We start from the raw sequence: 23,113 nt of genomic DNA, 5'->3' as shown, positions 1-23,113 counted from the left end.
GATACCCAGTGACTGACATCTCCAGGATCAGAGAGTTGGACCCAGAGGAGCGAAGGATGCTCTCTTGGCAGGTATGTTCCCTGCTAAATATGATCTCCAGGCGCACAGGCTGTGGAGGTTCCCACTGGGAAGAGTAGGGATGCACTCCAGGTAGAACTTGTTTGGACTATGCAGGAGGAATTCTGGACTATGGTTGTGGGACTTTTTTTGTGAATTAGGTGCACAGGACTTCTATGATAAATTAACCCCACAGAGACTGTTTGGCGGGATTCTAAATGGGGAAACTGAGGCAGGTGCACCTGTCATGCCACGGCCTGTCGAAGCAGGGTCACCCTGTGACACTTCACTTGGTTATTTTGTGAACTAGACGCATATGAGAGAACACTTTCACAAGAGCTCTGATGTATGTAATTTCACGCAGCATTGTGTATGCCTTGGATATGTCGCAGAACAAGAGTCTGAAAGCTGAAAGGTGTGGGGACCCCATATACAGCAATTTTGCTTCCTGAAGTGTTTAGTATTTTGTCTCAAGTGGTAAGAAGTCCTGACATGTGGCTGTAGTTGATACTGACAGTTCGACTCTTGGTAGGTCAATTAGATGAGTCCCCACCTAATCCCTATCTTATAAAATGATTTTTGAGCTGCTATATTTAACATCCCTGTGTATAGCACAAAGGTATCTTCAAAGAAGCAAAAGTGCCATACCTGCTGGCTATTTCCCCTTGACGTGCAGACGCCCAAATCCTGGAACATGCCTTGGAGACAGATTGTGTAATTAGCGGGGTGTGTGTGGGTATAATTGAACAGAGTGTTGCGACCTTCCTAGTAATTTAATGTGCAAGCTTTGATATTCCCCTCCCTCTCAACCCCATGTTTGGTTTTAAGTGTATGGGGAGTGGGATAAGAGCAGGTTAACTGCTTGTGCTCTTTAGAAGAGCTCAGGAAACATGTAATGGAAATCTGAGGTTTTCTACTAGACAAGGGTTTGGGTGCCTGCCTACTGATGACTGTCCTAGCACAAGGCAGTTGCTGTGCCGAAGTGGGAAAGACTTCTGTTGATACATGGTTATCGCAAGGTGCCCAGGCTCCTGCACAAACCCACTGGTGACTAGATGAGGCATGGTAGCGGGTAACTGCCGCTGCTCTGGACAGCTCGTGTCTTGTAACTCCTTGTTTCCATCTGCTTCTACCAGTCTGCAGGCTGCTGCTACATTGTGGGGGCAGCTCTTACACCTCCTCCCGACTGGACCTGCCAGCCCTAGCCCACAGAAAAGCTTGGGGAAGAGTTCTCAACCTTTTCCTTTCAGAGCCCTCCGCAACATGCTAGAAAAACTCCACGGCCCACCTGTGCCCCAACAACTGGTTTTCTGCATGTAAAAGCCAGGGCTGACGTTAGGGGGTAGCAAGCAGGGCACCTGCCTGGGGCCCCAGGCCACAGCGGACTCTGTGATGCTAAGTTACTCAGGCTTTGGCTTCAGCTGCAGGTGGCAGAGCTCAGGGCTCTGGGCTTCAGCCCCATGTGGTGGGGCTTCAGCTTTCTGCCCTGGGCCCCAGCAAGTCTAACACTGGCCCTGCTTGGAGGACCCCCTGAAACCGGCTCACGGCCCCCCCAGAGGGCCCCAGACCACTCAGCTAGGGGATGTCAACAGGACTGGAACTGCCAGTAGGAGAGGAGTGCCCCTGGGGGAAGGGAACAAGGAAGTTGCACGCCATGTCCATGAGGAGTGGGACGTGTTGCAGCGCAGCAGATGGGAAGAGAGGAACAGACTAAAACACTTATTGGGTATATACAGCTGAAATGACCCATTTCCTGTTGTGACTTTTTCATGGCTGGAGTTGCTACAGGGATCTTGCGTAACACTGAGGGCTAGTTGGCACTAGAAGTGCTACAGCAGTGCAGCTGCACCGATGTAGCTGCGCCGCTCTAGCAGTCTGGTGAAGATGCTGTATGCCAGTGAGAGGGAGAGCAGAAGAGTGCAAACGGCTGGGTTTTCAGGTGTCTAGCGAGGGAAATAGCATCAACATCAGACGTACTGAGTTTTTGCCCTGTCGGCCCATCTGTGCGTGTGCTGAGTGGTTTGACTGGGCTGGCTGTGCAATTAGACATTTGTGGGTAGACTCCAGCTGAGCAGGTAAAAGGTTGATAACCCTGTGGATCCCTGGCCTTTTCCTCCACGTTGCTCCAGTCGCCTGCACCTCCGGCTGTACAACTTGCTCCCGTGCTGTGCTCTCTTTGCGTGCGTGTGACCTTTCCAGAGGCGTTAACTAGGCTTGTAGGACTAATTACTGCTGACTGTGTCTAGTGCCCTTACTGCTCCATTTATGGCCTAACGTTTGGGGCTGTATACCACTTGCACTAGGTGTTCTGATTCTCTCCCTTTCCTGCAGGGCTCCTTTGGGTGGGGTGCTTTCAGATATCTAGGTGGTCTGAAGGGCCCAGGGCTGGTTGGATGTTGATATGGTATTAGTAGCTGGTAGTCTTTGGTCTGCCATTTTTAAGATAAGTCAAACTCATCTGCCACCATCTGTGCTGCATAATGGAAAGCACAGAACTTTGCCGTACTTCTTTTCAATCTATCTGCCTCCTGTGTGTCATTCCTGACAGGTGTATGTATCCCCTAAAACAGGGTCTCTGTTCTTGGTTTTCTTAGAGCAGTGGTATGCAACCTTTTTTACGCCCAAGATCACTTTTTGAATTTAAGGGCAACCCAGGATCTCTCCATCACTCACTCTCTCTCCGTCACTCACTCTCCCCCACCCTCACTCACTTTCACCAGGCTGGAGTAGAGGGTTGGGGTTCAGGAGAGGTTGCAAGCTATGGTCTGGGGCCGAGGGGTTTGCAATGTGGGAGAGGGCTCTGGGCTGGGGCAGGGGGTTGAGGTGCAGGAGGAGGTGAAGGGTGCAAGCTCTGGGAGGGAGATCGGGTTCAGGAGGAGGCTCTGGGCTGAAGCAGAGTGTTGTGGTGCAGGAGGGGTTTTGGGGGGCTCGCTCTGGGAGGGGGGTCAGGGCTGGGGCTTTGGGGTACAGGAGAGGGGCTTTGGGGTGCTGGCTCTGGGAGAGGGGGTTGGGGTGTGGCCTCCCGCCAGGCAGCACTTACCTCCGGCAGCTCCTGGTCCCTGCCTGCCTCGGTCTCACGCCACTCCTGGAAAGCGCCAGTCTGCCCCTTTGGGAAATGGGGGGGAGGGGGGCGGGCAACATGTGGCTCCACACGCTCCCCCTCTCTGCAACCATCACCCTCGCAGCTCCCATTGGCCACAGCTCCCCATTCCCAGCCAATGGGAGCTGCGGGGGCAGTGCTTAAAGGCAGAAGCAGCATGTGGAGGGAGACTTGTGCCAGCTGCTTCCAGGAGTGGTGTGGGTCTGGGGCAGGCAGGGAGCCTGTCTTAGCGGCAGCCCCGCTGCGCAGCTGGAGATCGCGATCAACTGGTTGATGACCACTGTCTTAGAGTAAACAAATGCCAGCAGTTTTCCACTCGTAAATATCCTAAAATAGTGCACCCCTGGGTGTGCGTTATAGAGGAAAGCTCAAGGAACAAATTTCAGTTCCCAGGGTCCACTTGGCTGTCAAAAGCTGTGTGAAGAGGACTTGAAACCTAAGGAGAAATAACTTAACAGTGCCATTTCAATCACTTTTCCCATGGTTGTAATGAGATAGTGGTCACATGGGGGCAAACCATGCTTTGTGTGCCATGGTGGTGAGGAAGGGACCCAGTCTTTGAATGGGAACATTGCAAGCCTGTGTTTCGTACTTTGAGGAGACAAGCTCTGAACAGCAGTGTCTGATGCTGGGAGTTGATGTCACCACCTTTCTCCTGAAATGTAAACTTGAAAACAAATATCAGACTTTTCAGAACAAGTTTCAACAAGATCTTAGTCATTAGCCACAGTTTTAAATGGGGGATATCGGTGATAATGCTGGCCAGGCCAGGCGAAGTCTGTCGGTCAAATAGACGTTAGCATGTGTTGCACAAGAATAGTGTCCTGCACATTATAAGTAATTTGCTGCTACTGATGTGCCATCTTCTGAGATGCTTTACTTTTATTGCAGTAGCAGCTGACAGCTCCATTCAGGTTCTGTGCCCTGCTGTGCTGTGTTATAAACACAGTAAGAGAGTCCCTGCCCCTGACTGCTTACAGTCTTTTACGAATAATCATTTTGTTATGCTCAACTGCTGGGATCTTTTTTTTTTTCTGTCTCCTACCGTAACTGTAGTATTTGAATTTTAGTGGAATCTCAGGTGTGTACATAATATTTTTCTTTACATTTTGACTCTGATTGCAGGAGTACTGATAGGGCAATATACTTTTCTTTCCAATTTTCTTTTTGATGTTCACATCCAGGTTAAATTGTATTTCTCTGATTAATCCTCTTAATAAATGACTATAGCAGAGAGAGGCATTTACACCACAGTCAGGTACTTAAATTGTTTCATTTGTTTCTAGGGGCCCAGAGGATACCTGTTTTGAGTATGGTGTTTTCCCAGCTATCCTGAGCTTCCCTCTTGATTATCCTCTGAGTCCTCCGAAGATGAGGTTCACATGTGAGATGTTTCATCCAAACAGTAAGTTTCATTCAACAGGTTTTTTTTTTTTAAGACTTTATTTTAATACATAATTTTTTAAAGGGGCAACAATTGTAGCAGGACATCAGGTATTCTCACAAAGGCTATTTTCTCTCATTTAACCCCAGATCTGAAGTGTGTGGTGGGAACTCTCCTAATCAGTGGACAGTTTCATGTCTTTCTGGGACTGTCTTTTCTCCTAATCTAATTCTCTCTTATCGTGCTGTCATGGTCATGGTACGCAAGGGTCAGGACTCAAAAGTGAGTCTGTCTTGCATGGGGATCATTGCAGGAACTCTTGCAGTTACACTACATCTGAATTCTCTTATGGTGTATGCCTTGTGGTGTATGGTCAGAAAAATAATGTGAATCTGGGGTAGATTCTTCTGTGCTGTTCTGTAACTTAAAAGTAGCTAATGTGAGGAATATTTTTAAGAGAAGAAAAAGTAGCGTCTTAATGAGATTCCTGATGTGACGTTGCTGTGAGGCCAGGTGCCTCTGTTCAATACGTGGCACAGCTCAGATTCTTGGATGTGAATTTCAGCAAAGGTTTTTTTAGACTTTTAGTATTACAGTGTACAGTTTAAAAGATTGGAGCATCACAACCAGACTGTTTTTACAGGACTCTTCTCTGCAGGTAGGGGTTTAAAAATGTTCTACTGAATAATACTAATGCTTGTGTCCAAAAGCGCACATATTTTAAAAACCCACACCAAATGCTATTCCAGCACTCAGTTCTGAACAGGCCCATGGCATTCTGCACAGAGCTGTTGGTTACTGATTTAATTAGTTATTAAAGCAACACTCAAAACGTGTGAACCTTTTATTATGACTCAAATTATGTGCCTGGACCCATCTTCTGATTCATTAAAGTCTGACAACACTAGAGGGAAAACTCTGGTCTCACCTGCCCCACGTTTCCCACCCCTAGTACACAAGCTCTGGAATGTCAACCACTTTAAGTTCTGGCTAAGATTTAGGTACCTGTTTAATCCATATTTCATGTCAAGCCATGGAATTTGTGCAGCTACTGATCATTCACCTACTCTGCCCTTCCTGCACATTATGGTATATTATTACATCAGCAAGAGGGGTAGTTTAATCCACCCAGCTCCCATTGCCCTTATCTCTGCCCGATTGTTAAGGTTCTTGACAATCACCATGCCTGTCACCATGGGAACTGATCTCCCAGTTCACTCCTATACAGATCCAACCTTAATGTAAGGAAAGTTCTGCAGGGACTGAAGTTTTCAAGAAGCCTGGGTGACTTAGCTGTATATCATCCGTTAACGTTATAGGGCTAAAATTTCCTACGCTGCGTTGAAAATCCAGCAAGTCAGTGTAGCAGTGACCAGCAGAGGGTGGAGTTCTTGGGGTGTCAGAGTATCTTGTATCCAGTTGCAGGGAGGAGACTAGCAGAGTATTGTGGACATTGGGGTGAGAGCCACTCTAATATCTCCATCTCTGTTCCAGAAGGAGTATGTTAATGAAACTTACAGGTGAGAGTAATTTGGAATGGGTGTGAGGACAGGGCAAAAGGCTGTAGGGAGGCTAGAAACATGGGCAGAAAATAACAAATTGTGGTTCACTTTGGAAACTACAGGGTAACAATTTTCTGGAGGTACAGTAATCCATATTGCAGAGTCACTGGGGCCTGGTCTACACTGCAGGGGTGTGTGTGGGGGGTGTCTATGTAAGATACACAACTTCAGCTACGGGAATACCATAGCTGAAGTCGACATATCTTATTTCGACTTACCTCCCGTCCCCACGGCGCAAGATCGACGGCCGCAGCTCCCCCGTCGACTCCGCTAGCACCACTCGCTCTGGTGAAGTTCCAGAGTCGACGGGAGCACATTTGGGGATCGATATATCGCGTCTAGACGAGATGCGATATATCGATCCCCGATAAATCAGTTGCTACCCGCCGATCCGGCAGGTAGTCTGGACGTACCCTGGGAGAGAGAAGCTTGGGCAATAGCGATGCTGAAAAACGTTTGGCTCTAATTTGCTGCCTACTTTCTCCATAGAGTATTATTTTTTCTCCTGTGCATGAGATCTGATTTTTACAGCCCACCTCTGTGACCTGGGCTACAATGGTGGTAAAGTTAGTTTCTCCCTTCCTAGTTCAGGGAAGATGACAAAACATCCATAACTTGTCCTGTTGCCTTCTGAAGGGAAAGTGTCCCCTTGGGTTCAGGAGCAGCTGTGTGGAGACAAGGGCTGAGCAAGTCTGGTCATCTCTGCACATAAATCATTGCTGGGCTGAGGAGCCCAAAGGGGCAAATGTATCATTTATAAAAAGCTTTTCCTCTCCTCTGCTTCCTCTTCAGTTTACCCCGATGGGCGAGTTTGCATTTCCATTCTGCATGCTCCAGGGGATGATCCCATGGGGTACGAGAGCAGCGCTGAGCGGTGGAGCCCAGTGCAGAGCGTGGAGAAGATCCTCTTGTCAGTGGTTAGCATGTTAGCAGGTAAGGATTAGTGCCTCATCTGGAGTTGCTCAGCTAGGATAGCATTTCTGAAGCATGGTTAATGTCTTTACTTTGACTGCCCAACAAAGACAAATATCAAAGGTCTCTGACCTTGTTCTGCAACAGCAAGATTTGTCGGGGCCATAACAGTCACTTACTGCTTTATTAATGTACCAGTACCCTAAAAATACTTGGACTGGATCAGCAAATTGGTGGCTCCAGGTTTGCGTGCAACCTCACACTGCTTCTCTCCAGGCCAGTGGCACTGCCATGGAGATCTGTGAGGCCCAGTTAGTGCTCTCTGCTATTGTGGGTGAAATCAGGGTTCAGTTTTTGCTTCTCATTCTGATAGGTCATCTAAGAGGTCAGTGTTTCAGGGACATCCCTGCAAGCCCTGTAGTTAATGTAATAATAATTCACACAGACTTCTACCCTGGAGATAAGTTTCTAAAGTTTGGCCAACTAATAACTGGAGAAGATAGAAACGTGTCCCTTGAATAATTTGGTACTGAGTGATTAAAAATATAATTTAGGTGCTTAGATGCTGCTATGATGAAGGCTGACTAAGAACCTAGAGAGGTATTCTGGATCTATACACTCAGGGAAGAAATACTACAGGCGACCATAATCACAGCATGACCATCAAGATGTAAAATCCAAGGTTTTAGGAACAGAAAACCTGAATGAACAGGACACAAAGCACTCTACTTGTTCTCATTTTTAACATCAATACTGTCCCCAAATCAGTTCAATTCCCAGCTATACATTAAACATCATAAGGCTTAATACAGTGATGTGTGGGCCTCAAAAGGTTTGGGTTGTGCCACCATCTTACCCAGGCTTTCCAATGCTCCAATAGCTGCCTGGACTCTTCTGTCCTTGTGACTTTGTTTCCCTTTTTCCTCTTCCAAGAGACACACCTTTGAATATCCTTTTTGTAGCAGAGATTCTGGAAGCCCCTCTCCTGGACCCTGGCTGCTTGCAGATTCAAACTGTGCGCTCTGGAGTTGTGCTTACCAGAGACTGGAAACTGAAGGCAGCTGGGGCCTAGTGGAGAGGTTGCTAGAGGTACAGAGTCCCACAGTCTGATCCTCTAGGAGTAGTGAGAAAGGTCTGGAGGATCACAGGCTTGGAAGAAGCTAGGTTTGGAGATTGGCGATCCTCAGGTTAGTGTTTCAGTGCCCTGAACTGGTCAAATCATCCGTAGTTGGATTAATTTGGATCTGAAGTTCATGTACAGTCACAAGAGACTTCATGAGCTTTATTCCCCTCTTGTCATGCAATGGCTCCAATTCCTTGTGATCAAACCATGAAAGCAAACTGGCAGATGCAAGAGGTAGGAGCTGGGAGCCAGGACTCTTGGGTTCTATTCTCAGTTGCCACTGTCTGTGTGATCCTTAAGAAGTAATTATGCTCCCCTTTCACCACTGTTCTTTATTAATCTTGGGTAAGTCTCTGTACCTCAGTTTAGCTGACTGTAAAATGAGTTGCCGACCTCACAGGGGCTTAAATACTGTTTGCAAAGTTCTCAGATTCTTGGATGAAGGTTGCTCTAAAAGTGAATGTTGTGTGTGTTTCTGGGCACTCTTCCCCCAGGTGCAGGTTATGACCTGCAGTGGTGGGGCTGGAGAGAAATCTGGGTTTTCATGAAACTCCAGAACCAGAAAGAAGTTTGCCAGGTGGCAGCCTGCAGTGTTAGAAACCTCCACTAATCTTCTGACTGCCTCATTGGTGACAAAATACTGTCTTAAGTGCTGAAGTTCAGCTACTAAGAGAGCACCAATACCAATCACTTAAGCTTTCCCCCCCTAAAAAAACCCCTTGCTGAAACTCTTCTCTGTTTTCTGTGTGATACATGAAACAAGGGGTTGGGTGGGCACTGCATGTATAGTGGGATTTCCTCTCCAGAGGCCTCTACATTCCCCTTGGTGCGGATGGTATCTCAGGCACACAGGAGGGTGAATGTGCAGAGGCAGCATTTGAAGAAGCAAAGTCCTCAGTGAGTAACCTGCCTATCTGTTGTGTCTTTCTCATTTCAGAACCAAATGATGAAAGTGGAGCCAACGTTGATGCCTCCAAAATGTGGCGGGAGGACAGAGAACAGTTTAACAAAATTGCCAAGCAGATTGTGCAGAAGTCCCTTGGGCTTTAAAAACAAAAAAGAAAAGAATGAAACTGCAGTGTTTTGTATTTCTCTCCAGCTGACAGAGAGCAGTGCTTAGTGCTGATACCAAAAAGGCAGATTTTGCAAAATCGTTGGCCTAATCTTCCTCTTTATTCTTTTTATTATTCCTCCCTCCTCCCCCTTAAAAAGCCTCTGGCTCACAGACTAAAACATGTAGCAAGGGGGTACGTTATTAGAACTCAAAAATGGAATCAGTCCTATTGCAAAGGCTGTTCAATGCTACCTCATTCTGTTGTATTGAAAATTTGGAGACTTTACAAAGCATGAATTTGAGCCTAGCACAGTCTTATACCCATTTGCTGCAATCCACCCCCTGGTCTCACCAGGAAAATGCACAAGTGATTGTGCATTGCCGAGCAGTGGAATCAGTCTTATTCTCCCTAGTCAGTGATTCAGAGCAAAGGTTAGTGAACGAATACTTAAGTAGCTAGGTGGTCAGCATATTCACGTTTGCAGGTATTCCCATTTTGGCCAATCTGCCACCAGAACTTGTTCCAGGGAAGAGGAGTTTTAGGTGACCTGCTACAACAATCAGCTTTACATTTCTACATAACATCGTACCCAAAAATGTGTGCCGAAAGCACGTCATTTTTAGTTGTGTGATCTCATTGGGAAATTGGAAACAGTGATGATAGTCAACACCAGAGTTCACAAAAAGGTAGCTCAGTGAAAGAGGTTCTAAAACAAGAACACCTTCAGATTGTTTTAATGTAGGTAGTGATTTTGAGTTTTTTAGCTAAGGTGACTCATTCTAGATGGCCAGTTCCATCAATGGCTGGTGCTCTTGGACCCAGCTGTTTAGAATAACCCAGTGTTTTTGTATCATGCTGTCAATCTAAATCTAGCCTTTGAATCTGCTTTTGCAAAGAAGAGATCTCAGTGACTGCTGTAATTACTCCCTAAAAATACTTATTGTAACTTCCAGTGTCAATCAGAGAGGTAGGTCAGGAAATCCAGTCTTTTCCTAAACATTTTGGTCAGCTGTTTTGTTAGGTAACTGTTACGCTTATAAAAAGCACACAAGATCTTTATATAGGGGAAAAGGCAACATACCACATTTATTGAGAATACAACAGTTAGCATATGTTTTTCAGTCTCACATACACCAGGCACACAGTCCTGCCAGTCAGTGTTATAGTTACCAGTCCAGAGTCTGGATCAATCTAGTGGCCAGCCAGATTGGTTGCAGAGGGGAGCCGGGCTCCATCATTCGTGATCCAATGCTCCTGGAGTTGTTGGCAAGATGAACCCAAAGCCCCATGGCAAAGCACCCTGTTCTTATAGTTGTTCTTCTCCACTGAAGTCTATGGATTTTGTTGTCAGTTTGTGACCGGTTACTCCCCAGTGGGTGTTATCTTTTGATGGCCCAGAACACCTCCAGTCTGGTTTCGATTCAGTCAGTTACCTTATGTTTAAGAGTGCCAGCCTTCACCTCAGGGTCGTCAATCTGCCCCTCCTCAACCATGGATGCGTGTTGATGGTTCTCTGGCGGTCTTTGAGTCTCTTCACGTCTCCTCCCTTGGCCATTTGGCTAACAATGGCCTTGGCACCTTATCTTTTCCTGATGCATGCATTCCTCATTCACACAAACAGTTCTTTACAGAAACCTTCAAAAGGTATCAAATAGCAGTATTTTATATTGAACAAGAAAGGCATCATAAATTAGAGCTTACTAAATCTTGCAACTATCTTTTCGTACATTCAAAGGCCTGGGCCTTTGAAATTCCTCTAATCTAATTAACATAGAGACAGACAAGATCTTGTCTTTTTACTTACAAGGGAAAGAAAATGGCTAAAAGGCAATATCAACTATCCTATTCATTTATTCTAATAACTTAACTCTTACTAAAAAACATGCAATGCATATAACAGAACATAATCAATTATATAGCACAGTACCCTGGTACAACATACCTGCATCCTGAAACACTACGTAGGTCATCTGTGCTCTGAAAATCAGGGGGAAAAATGGGCTCAGCTAGTCCTGCTGGGAAAGTAAACCCTATCCAAGATATTGTGAGATGATCTGAAACCCTGTTCTGCCAATACTTGATAGAATAGAGCATTGACTTGAACGCTTGTCATGACAGCCCAGATCACCCACACTTCAGGTAGGGAATGTTGATTTTTGATGGTGATCTGATTTAACTCTTACATTAGCAGGAGTTGCTATTTCTAGATGCTAACTGCTCTTGCATACCTAAGTCAGTGCTGGGGGAGATCCTTATCACTGATGCCATCCCCTAGAGGATGGAAGGATGCACACTTGCAACATTGTTCTACTGATCTCTCTGTATGGTATGCAGCAGGACAATGAAGAACCTTCAGACTCTACTCATTGTAGTGCCCAGACTAAAGCTGGTGTGGGGCACCTTCTGATGCTCTTGCTTTACAACTGAACCTCTTGTCTAGGCCTGAATCTTCTGTAGCAAATATGCTTATGCTGCAAGCAATAACATACACCTGTGTTGTGTGTGGAATCAAATATTGTTGACTATCTTAAACAGGCTAGGATAGGAGTGTCTCTTTTTGAATGAAAAGAATCAAGAAATCAAATTATTGGAATAATTACATTATTGAGAGAGCTTTGCTGAAGTGAAATATATGTAAATTGTTCTCATTTCAGTATCTGGTGGCTTGCAGTTCATATTGCATATGCACATGTGCTGCATGTCACTCTAGGATGTCATCTTTATCCATCACTGAAGAGACTCGGGGCTGTGATAACTTGCTGGATTTACCTCCATTATAGGGAGTAATTCCTCTAGGTTTGGAAGACTAGTTTTGGGTGCAGGAAGATGATGGAGTAGTGTTGTACCCAACTAGTATTTGCAAATGTACATGAAGATGTAGCTTTTGTATGTGGAGTGAAGGCATTTTATGCACTAGATAGATGCAGTGTAGCTTGTGGAGTACTATAGTCATGTTAGGAAACAGCTTCCGAAAGGAGGGGGTTGTATGCCTGATTCCAGACAGATTGTGATCAGTCAAGAAAGGGACATGACAGAATTAGTCTTGTTTTAAAAGCAAAATATTTTTATTCATGTGTATTATTTTATGGTGGAACTTAATCTGTATATTGAAAATAAAGTGATATTTTCTCCTTTCACAAAAGTATAAGAATGTATTTCTCCTCAGTTGTTTCTTTCAGTGGATGAAAAGATAGATAGCCAGGAGAGTCCAGCTTTGACTTGGGCCCCATGTGGGAAAGGATATAGTCCACTGTCAGTAAGCCCACAGAAGAGATCTTTAAAGACACAAAGGGGCATAAGAATTGCCAGGCGGGGTCAGACCCAAGTCCATCCCATCCAGTATCCTGTCTCTGACAGTGGACAGCACAAGCTGCTTTAGAAGAAGGTGCAAGAATCCTGCACTGGGCATGAAGGTCTCCTGATCTCTAATAGCAACAGCTCAGCTTAGACATAAGGTTTACTGTCCATTCCAGGATTTGTGTTTGCACTGGCTCTTACGACTCTGGAAACGGGCAGTTTGATGCCCATCTCACATTGACTTTCAATGGGAACTGGGCATCCAACTCCCAGTTGTCTTTGGAAAAATCGCCACATCCCCCTGAATTTGTCCTCTCAAAACGAAACCGGTATTTTTAGTGACACGGAACACACGGATTTCAAAGCAACTTGTTAGCATTGAAAGGCAGGGCAGATTTGCTACATCAAAATGGCTTAAATCATGACTAAAATTAGTAGTAAAAACACTTTTTTTAAACCACCAATTTTAATAACTTGTATTTAGATTTTTAAAAGTTATTTCTCAGTGTTTGGTTTGAGAGCTGAAACTTGCCTTGTTCAGGTAATGAAATCTGTCTGTTCTGATTTCTCATGTTTATCCTATGGCCAAAATAGGTGGATGTTGTTTACTGTACTACATAATTTATTCCTTAAAATATTTAAACTACATTTAAACATAACACAGCGTGTTAGAATAGTTTTGTACTAGTTGCAAATGAAAAATAAAACTTGTTGATTCAGATACTGTAGATGAATCAAATAACTGCACAACTGACACTCTTCATCCAGAAAGCTCCGAGTACTTCACAAACCTGAGGCGCACAAAGGTTCCGTTGCCAAAATGCTTCACCTGTGACATCGCAGCCATTCTGTGCCAGCAACTCTGCACCTTGCAGACTTCTTACAGCTTAGGAACAGCTTATGGAATTCTATTTGATAAAGCTGCTGCTGTGATATTGGATGGCCTTCAATGAAAGGAGGAACCTTCTTTCCCTTCTAAAAAGAGATTCATGTTCACAAGTGCTGTAATAACCAGCCCCTAGTAACAGTTCTGATCAATTTGCCTTTTTCAGTGTCTGAAACAATTCAATCAGAACTTGTTCTCTGGGGAGTGTCAGAACTATAGACTCGTAGACTTTAAGGTCAGAAGGGACCATTATGATAATCTAGTCTGACCTCCTGCACAATGCAGGCCACAGAATCTCACCCATCCACTTCTATAACAAACCTCTAACCTATGTCTGAGTTATTGAAGTCCTCAAATTGTGGTTTGAAGACCTCAAGTTGCAGAGAATCCTCCAGCAAGTGACCCGTGCCCCATGCTGCAGAGGAAGGCGAAAAACCTCCAGGGCCTCTGCCAATGTGCCCTGGAGGAAAATTCCTTCCCGATCCCAAATATGGTGATCAGTTAAACCCTGAGCATGTGGGCAAGACTCACCAGCCAGCACCCAGGAAAGAATTCTCTGTAGTAACTCAGATCCCATCCCATCTAACATCCCATCACAGACCACGGGGCATACTTACCTACTAATAATCAAAGATCAGTTGCCAAAATTAGGCTATCCCATTGTACCATCCCCTCGATAAACTTATCAAGCTTAGTCTTGAAGCCAGATATGTCTTTTGCCCCCACTACTCCCCTTGGAAGGCTGTTCCAGAACTTCACTCCTCTAATGGTTAGAAACCTTCATCTAATTTTCAGTCTAAACTTCCTAGTATCCAGTTTATATCCATTTTTTCTTGTGTCCACATTGGTACTAAGCTTAAATAATTCCTCTCCCTCCCTAATATTTATCCCTCTGATATATTTATAAAGAGCAATCATATCCCCCCCGAACCTTCTTTTGGTTAGGCTAAACAAGCCAAGCTCTTTGAGTCTCCTTTCATAAGACAGGTTTTCCATTCCTCGGATCATCCTAATAGCCTGTCTCTGAACCTGTTCCAGTTTGAATTCATCCTTCTTAAACATGGGAGACCAGAACTGCACACAGTATTCCAGATGAGGTCTCACCAGTGCCTTGTATAATGGTACTAACACCTCCTTATCTTTGCTACAGGTATCGTACGGTGAAATATGCATGCAAGTAACTTCTTAATTTTTAATAATGTTACCTCTCTCTTTGGTGGATTGTTTGCTTTAGGCTTTATTAGTTTAAAAGGATACTAGCATCATCCTTTTTTAAAGGTCCCCCCTCCCCCTTTGGCAGAACACACACTGGGAAATGAGAGGTTCTTTGAAAATATTGTTGTACTAAAGGTGTTGGAACCACATTAAACAGAGCCAGCTGGAGAGCACGGGGCGGGGGGGAATGGATTCTCACCAGCTTCTTTGGCCAGTTCTGACTTCATAATCAATGTCATGAATTGAAGGCATATGCCTTAAAATGAAACAAATGTGCTCACTTTAGCTTATTCCCTGGGTAAAAGCTCTACCAGTTGTAGAGTTTCTCTTGTGACTTACCATTCTTCCCTTGCCACAGAGCCCTAGCTCAGTAAGCCTGGACGTGAGAAGAGACTACACTGCACGGCAATCCGAAAGTACAGGCATTGTTCATTGAGGTACCCAGGATTGGACATCTTGGCCCTTAAAGAAAGCATCTAAATAAGTGGCCTGATTTTTCTAGGGCATTGAGCATCCTTATCTTGCTCTGAGGCCAATGGGGGCTGCTGGCTCCCTATTTGAGAAGATAGAGACTGTAGGTTCCAAACTTTAGGCATCCAGCTTTGAACCTGGGGGTGGGACCTTTTCATCAAGTCAGCAGAAGAGCATCTGCCATACCAGAGTCGTACCTTGGTGGTGTGAGCAATTTCCTAGTCACACTGACGTCTCAAGTGCTGTCCGTGGTACTGTTTGGACTGTAAGCTTTTTGAGTCCCCCACGGGCGCTCAGCCCAGTGCTCCCCCCAATGGGTACTATCACTGTGTCCCTCCCCAGCTCCCCACAACCAGCCTTGTCCCCTCCCTCACCTTACCTCCCACAGGCAGTGTCTCGGGCGCTCTCCCCACCCCTGCCCAGTTCTTGGCCCTGCCTTACTCCTCTACTGCCTGCCCCCCTCAGAGCCCAGCAGCTGTGGGGACCGGGCAGAATGTCACATGCACTCATTCCCAGCTGCCTCCCAATCAAACAGCCATACATCAAAATGCACTACGGACCATTCAGTGTGCAGTACCAGTCCACATGCCAGTTGTTGTGCAGCCACCTAGTGCGCTGTATGATCCCAGCCTGCCTTGCTGTGCGCTAACAGACCATGTTGACAAGCCCTCAGCAAACACGGGCGCTAGTCTAAGGCAAAGTAACCCTTCCACAGAGGCGATGTGTGGCCTCTCAGCAATGCACACAAGTACAGTGATCCGACTCCAGCAGGAATGAACCCAGGGCTTTCCGTAAAAACATTTACTGCTTGAGCTAATGGAGTAACTGTGTTACCTGGTAGCTGCTTTGCTCTGTTAGCCTCTGGTGTGGACCATCTGCTAGAAGGGGATGAGGCCCAGTGCTGCACCTTTGAAGAGAACTACTGACAGCGTCATGCCAGGCTGATAACGAGCTGATCTTGGGAAGCGATAACACTTTGCTGGCCAGTCTCATGAAAGGGGACAGAGGAGGCAACACTTAAAGGGTGGTGATTTCAGGGCGCTACAGAACTGACTCTGCTCACAGCTCTCTATAGCCCCATGGCACACTTCTCTGATTCTCCCCAAAGACAGGGTGTAAATCCCTAACATCAGAAGTTGGGGAAAGGAAGGAGGAGTGCTTTCCCCCATCCACTTCCCCCATCTGCACTCTGAAATCCTTCAAAAACAGAGCCAAGAGTAACTCACTGAGGAGAACTCCACCATCCAAACACGGAGGTGCCTGAGGGTGAACACGGACCCCTAGGGGAGTGCAGTTCAGGGCTGAGTCATGGCCTGTCCCCTATGCTCATTACACAAAATACACCATAGTACAAGTGTGGTAGATCACAGACTAAGGAGGAAACTTCTTCAGATTGTAACCCCAGATGTCAGGTCAGGGTGACCATAAAGCCCAGCTGGTTCAGGGCAAGGTTCTCTTCGCAGTTCCAGAAGATCAGATGATAAAGAGGTGACTGAATTATGATGTTCTTCACAGAGCTATTCAGTGCTGGCACCCACAAATGGCATCTGAAGGAATCTGTCATGAGGGCAGGCTCCAGTGTTCTCATTGCAAGGTGATGAATCACTCCTGTGCTAGGCCCCAGCCAATCTACAACCAAACTGGCCTGGTGACTCTCAGGGCAGGTATGTCAGCTTCACAGGGGAAACAGCTGCTGAGTCTGTTCCATGTCCCTCCAGGACTGATTGTGGCAGCTGTGGCAGAGCTCTGACCTTGCTCCTGTGGGTCCTGCGCTTCTAGGCGGTTTATGCTAGCCTCAGTGGCTCACTCTGACCCTCGACATAGCCCTTCTCTCTCTAGGGCCAGGGTTACAGTCTACTGAGCCCTTTTCCATCATAGGCCTGCAAGGAGGTTGGTGAGTGAACTCCCACAGTCTCTGTTCAGCCTCCTGTCCTGACAGGGACCTGACTTCCCCTTCCAGGAGATGTTCCTGTAGTGGTGGGTTGGGGGGAACCCGGGCCCACCCTCTACTCCTGGTTCCAGCCCAGCGACCCTAATGGTAACAGTTGTTGGCAGTCAACCTTTCACTGCCAAAGTTGCTACATTTCCCTGGGCCACTTCCCCACAGCTCTCCTGCTTCTCCCTTCTTCACCCTTACCTTAGGGGCTCCTTTAACGATGGTTTTAGGGTGTCTTCAGTAACCAGCCCTTCAGTCGCACTACCTCTCCTCTGGCTCCCTGATTCCCCTGCCTGACTGGAGTGAGCCCTTTTTATAGTATCAGCAGGGCCTTAATTAGAGTCAGGTGGACACATTAACTGAATGGCCTCACCTGACTCTTTACAGGTTAATTAGTCAGGTGTTCTCATTAGCCTGGAGCAGCCCCTGCTCTGGTCAGTCAGAGAACAGAAAACTGTTAATCCAGTGGCCAGTATATCTGCCTTCTGCTATTCTGCTGTACCCAACTGGCCTGGGTCTATCACACAGCAGACTCCCTAAGCCTTAGCCTGCCCCTGTTCCGTCCCTAATCCTGCTCCAGTCTTGCTCCAATCCCTCTCTGGATGCCTGAATCTGGCTCTGACCACTAGGCCTGACTGTCATGGTTCTTCTTCGAGTGGTTGTTCATGTCCATTCAAAGTAGGTGTGTGCGCGCCGCGTACACACCAGCTGGAAGATTTTCCCCTAGCAGCGTCCGTAGGGTCGGCCCTGGCGCCCCCTTGAGTTGCGCCACTACGGCGCCCTATAAAGGGGCCCGCTGACCCTCCACCTCCTCAGTTCCTTCTTACCGCCGGTGACGGCTAGCTGGAACTTGGCTTGCTGATAGCAAGTTTAGCAGTGTCCCATCCTCATGTATATAGTTAGTCTATCTAGATTAGTTGTACATAGTTCTTAACTGTTGGGGGGTCTCCCCCCACTTTCTTGTCGCCCCGCCAGGGCATTCCTGGGTTTAAACTCTGCAAGGACTGGAAAGTTCATGCCAAAGAGTGACCCACACTCTGCTTGTCTGTGGTGCCTCGGGGAGAGCCACCAAAGGGACCGGTGCACTATTTGCAGGGGCTTCCGTCCCAGAACTCTTAAAGACAGAGCTCAAAGATTTAGAGTTCTTCTGATGGAGGCTGCCTTGCGGCCACCTTTGGACCCGGAGCTGGCCGACGCGGTGACCAGCACGTCATCGTCGGTGCGGAGCGCCCCGGCACCGGCATCAGGACTTAGGGCCCAGCCCAAATCCTCCAAAACCCGGCGCTGGAGGGAGTCGGGTCATAGGAAGTTGGCCTCAGTGCGGCACCGCTCACCCTCCCCGGTGCCCACTAAGAAGAAGAGGTCGATGAGGGAGCAATCGCCCCGCCAGGACCTCCACAGGCCGATGCCGTCCGCTGGTACAAGTGGACAGGCTGGGCTACAGCCCCTGGCTGCTCTGTCGACTCCCGCACTGGAGAGAGGGTGGTCGAGTCCGGAGCGACCAACATCCCCGGACCTTAGCGGAGACGTGCGTCCCCCCTTGATGCCAGAGGCATTCGAGGCGGCCTCAGACTTGCTGAGACTCCCGGTACCGGACTCCCCGCATCATGGCAGGGAGTTGCCGACCATAGCCTGTCCCCCAGTACAGTCAAGGGGCAAGCCGGCCATGATGTCGCCTCCCTCTCCGCCCCGCGCCACCCGGGCAGCACCGGACCTGAGAGACAGCTCCCCGCCTCTGCGCCGCTCCCTGGCGATAACGGGTGCTGCTCCTCCCAGGTCCTCTTATTCAGAGACCTCAGACTCAGAGGTGGACTCCTACTGCTCCAGCCGGTCACGGAGCAGGAGGTCGGCTTCGGGGGTGAACCACCAGCGGTACCCACCTCAGTGGCAGCAACAATGGCAACCGCCCTCCCAGTGGCCATTTTGGACCCCCTGGGCCTACCACCAGTCGGTGGGCCAGGCGTTTGGTCCTCGCTCCAGGTCGGCTTCGGTCTCCTCGGCATCGATGGCCCCGTCGCAGTTGCCTCCTCCACCGGCACCGTCGCCGGGCAGGGGTGTGCTGCATCTAAGTTCAGCACCCCCTAGTCGGGCATTGGCACCGGCGGCAACCACGGTTCGGGCTCGGCAGGTGCCGCCAGACACGCCGAGCCATTCATTGGTGACCCCGGTACCGGTCGCGGTGCCGCATTTGGAACCGGCACCAGCCCCGCAACCTCGGTACCGTGTGCTGCCAGACCCCAAAGGGCTGGAAGCGCCGGCGGATGGGCCGATCCAAGTGATTTCCTCCTCTTCTTCCCCGGATGAGGCAGTCGCGGGCACAGCCACGGCACCGGCTCTGGAAGTCACTAGGATCCTTCAGCAACTGCTCAGGCGAGCGGCTCAGAGCCTCGCAATCCAGGCTGAGGAAATTGAGGTGGACGTAGATCCGATAGTGGACATCCTGGCTCCATCGGGACCATCCAGGGTGGCCCTACCGTTGATCAAGACCATAGAGGACACGTCCCGCACTTTATGGCAAACGCCAGCCTCATTGGCCCCTACTGCCAAGAAAACGGAGAGGCGTTATTTTGTACCCTCTAAGGGGCATGAACATTTGTACACCCACCCTTCCCCGGACTCCCTGGTGGTGGACACGGCCAAGCAAAAGGAGCGTCAGGGGTTTCAAGGGTCGATGCCAAAGAACAGGGACGCCAAAAGGCTCAACCTCTTTGGTAGAAAGATGTACTCCACGGCAGGCCTTCAACTACGAATAGCCAACCAACAGGCTGTCGTAAGCCGATATGGTCATAACACATGTTCGGCCATGTCGAAGTTTACCGAGCTCCTTTCCCAGGACTCGAGGGCAGAGTTTTCGGCCTTGGTGGAAGAGGGAAAGCTGATCTCCCGAGCCTCCCTTCAGGCTGCCCTGGATGCAGCGGATTCGGCCTCACACTTCATGGCAACAGGCCTGGTCATGAGGCAAGGAGCCTGGCTCCAGGTCTCGGGCCTTCCCTATGAGGTCCAGCAGACTATCCAGGACCTCCCCTTCGAAGGGCAGTCGCTGTTCTCGGACAAAACGGACAAGCGTCTGCATAGCCTAAATGACTCGAGGGCTACACTTCGCTCGCTGGGCCTGCATACCCCGGCAACCCAACGTAGGCAGTTTAGGCCACAAGCGGCCCCACGCCCTTACCAGCCTCAGAATCATCCAGAGGTTGGGCGCAGACGGGGCAGGAACGGCAGGAGGCGCCACCAACGCCACCCTCCAGCCAGGCATCCGGCCAACCGAGACCGACATCGGGGCCTAGGCCCCCTATTTGATGGTATGGTCAAGGACGGCCTACTGATCAGTACTCCGGATCCTTCTATCCCTACCTTTGGATCACGTCTGTCCCCCTTCTACCATGCCTGGTCCCGAATCACGTCGGACAGTTGGGTGCTTCGCACGGTAGAGAGGAGATATTCTATCCAGTTCTCCTCCCTCCCGTCCCACCAGCCCCCCTCCCCGTCCCTCTTCAGGGACCCCTCTCACGAGCAACTTCTAATTCAGGAAGTGCGGTCCCTCCTCACAGCAGGGGCGGTGGAGGAAGTTCCTCAGGAGCTCATGGGCAGAGGTTCTATTCCCGGTATTTTCTAATACCGAAGGCAAAAGGGGGCCTCAGACCCATCCTGGACTTGCAGCGGCTGAACAAGTTTGTGAAAAAGCTCAAGTTCCGCATGGTCTCTCTGTCTTCGATCATTCCCTCCTTGGATCCAGGAGATTGGTATGCCGCCCTCGACTTAAAGGACGCATATTTCCATATTGCCATAATCCCCCGACACCGTCGGTACCTCACGTTTGTCGTGGCCGACGCCCATCTGCAGTTCACAGTGCTCTCGTTTGGCCTGTCAGTGGCACCAAGGGTCTTCACAAAGTGCATGACAGTCGTGGTGGCCTTTCTGCGCAGGCGGGGTATCCAGGTATTTCCCTACTTGGACGATTGGCTTATAAAGGGCCACACCAAGGAGCAGGTGGAAGCTCAGGTGCTTTTCATCAGGCGGACCTTCCTCGAGCTCAGCCTCCTCTTAAACGAGGCCAAGTCCACCCTGTCTCCTACCCAAAGGATAGAATTTATAGGGGCGGTTCTGGACTCGACCCACCCCAGAGCGTATCTTCCGGAGTCCAGGTTTCGATCAATGTCCGAGCTCATCCTCGATCTGCACTGCGCCCCAACTACCACGGCACGGAACTGTCTCAAGCTGTTGGGCCACATGGCGGCGTGCACCTATGTGGTGAGCCATGCCGGACTCCGGCTTCGCCCACTACAGTCCTGGTTGGCGACAGTATACTCACCCGGCCAGGGATCCCCTGGACTCAGTGGTGACTCTTCCCCAGGTGGTGCTGAGCTCTCTCCGATGGTGGCTCGACCCACAGAAGGTGTGCATGGGTGTTCCCTTCGCCACCCCTCAACCCTCCCTCTTCCTGGTGACGGATGCCTCAGATCGGGGATGGGGAGTGCACTTGGGGGATCTCGGGACACAGGGCTTGTGGTTGCAGAAGGACCTCAGGTTACATATCAATGTCAGGGAGCTGAGAGCTGTACGCCTGGCTTGTCTTACCTTCCAATCCCACCTGGCCGGCAGATGTGTCTCCGTCCTCACGGACAACACATCAGCGGTCTTCTATATCAACAAACGGGGGTGCACGCTCCTCTCCCCTGTGCAGGGAAGCCCTCGCGCTGTGGGACTTTTGCGTTCAGAATGCTACCCACCTGACGGCGTTCTACCTTCCGGGGGAACAGAACGGCCTGGCGGATGCCCTCAGCCGTTCTTTCTGGGGTCACGAGTGGTCCCTTCGTCGGGACGTAGTGTGCTCAATCTTCCAGCTCTGGGGTCATCCGCAGTTAGACCTGTTAGCTTCAAAGGAAAACAGGAAGTGTCGGTGGTTCTGCTCCCTCTGGGGCCACAGTCCGGGGTCTCTGTCGGACGCCTTCCTCCTGTCCGGGAGGGAAGGGCTGCTCTACGCCTTTCCTCCGATTCCCTTGATACACAGTGTAATTCTCAAGATACGCAGGGATCACACCCATGTAATCCTGATAGCACCGGTGTGGCTGCACCAACGTTGGTACACGTCGCTCCTGCACATGTCCACCCGGGCGCCCCTGACGCTGCCCCTGCTGCCGGACCTGATCACGCAAGACCAGGGCTGCCTCCGCCACCCGAACTTGCAATCACTCCACCTCACAGCCTGGATGCTCCATGGTTGAACCCGGTGGAGATGCAATGCTCCCAACAGGTCAGACGGGTGCTGCTCGGTAGTAGAAAACTTTCTACCAGGGCCACCTACCTGGCCAAATGGAAACGCTTCTCCATCTGGTCCGGTCAGCGAGGGCAGGAGCCGTTGCGGGCCCTAATTCTCGTTATCTTAGACTATTTGCTCCACCTGAGACAGCTGGGCCTTTCCCTCTCCTCCGTTCAAGTGCACTTAGTGGCCATCTCGGCTTTCCACCCGGGAGAGAGGGGCACCTCGGTGTTCGCAAACCCACTGGTTGGTCGTTTCCTCAAGGGCATGGACAGGCTGTTTCCGCATGTCCGTCAACCAGCTCCTACCTGGGACCTCAACCTGGTCCTCTCCACCCTCACGGGGCCTCCCTTCGAGCCCCTGGCTTCATGCTCTCTGCTGTACCTGTCATACAAGGTCGCTTTCCTCATAGCGATCACCTCGGCCAAGAGGGTATCGGAGCTCAAGGCGCTGACATCCGAACCCCCGTACACTGTCTTCTATAAGGACAAGGTCCAACTTAGACCTCACCCGGCCTTCCTCCCCAAGGTCGTCTCCCAATTCCACATGGGACAAGATATCTTCCTACTGGTGTTTTATCCAAAGCCACACTCTTCCGGTAAGGAGCGGAGGCTGCATTCCCTGGATGTCCGCAGGGCCCTAGCCTTTTATATTGAACGGACAAAGCCGTTTAGACGGTCGACCCAGCTCTTCATCGCGGTGGCGGATAGAATGAAGGGGCTCCCGGTCTCCTCTCAGCAGATCTCTTCGTGGATCACGGCCTGCATACGGGAATGCTATCGTATAGCAAAAACCCCTATTCCTCCAGTTACGGCCCACTCCACCAGGGCGCAGGCCTCCTCCGCGGCGTTCCTG

At 49.3% G+C, this 23,113-nt stretch overlaps 1 protein-coding gene across 1 annotated transcript in view; it reads left to right on the top strand.

Moving 5' to 3' along the window:
• Positions 1-13,209, top strand: part of UBE2G2 (ubiquitin conjugating enzyme E2 G2) — a 41,390-nt gene extending 28,181 nt beyond the window's left edge. The window contains exons 4-6 of the mRNA XM_045030644.1: positions 4,444-4,562; positions 6,896-7,036; positions 9,076-13,209. Of these exons, the coding sequence (XP_044886579.1) occupies positions 4,444-4,562; positions 6,896-7,036; positions 9,076-9,188 (373 nt within the window). The 3' untranslated portion in view covers positions 9,189-13,209. The remainder of the gene's footprint in view (positions 1-4,443; positions 4,563-6,895; positions 7,037-9,075) is intronic.
• Positions 13,210-23,113: the final 9,904 nt, after the last annotated feature.

The sequence above is a fragment of the Mauremys mutica genome, chromosome 9, assembly GCF_020497125.1.
Source record: "Mauremys mutica isolate MM-2020 ecotype Southern chromosome 9, ASM2049712v1, whole genome shotgun sequence".
Taxonomy (NCBI): Eukaryota; Metazoa; Chordata; order Testudines; family Geoemydidae; genus Mauremys; species Mauremys mutica.
Note: the sequence above shows the minus strand (reverse complement) of the source record. Positions and strands in the feature narration are given on the sequence as shown.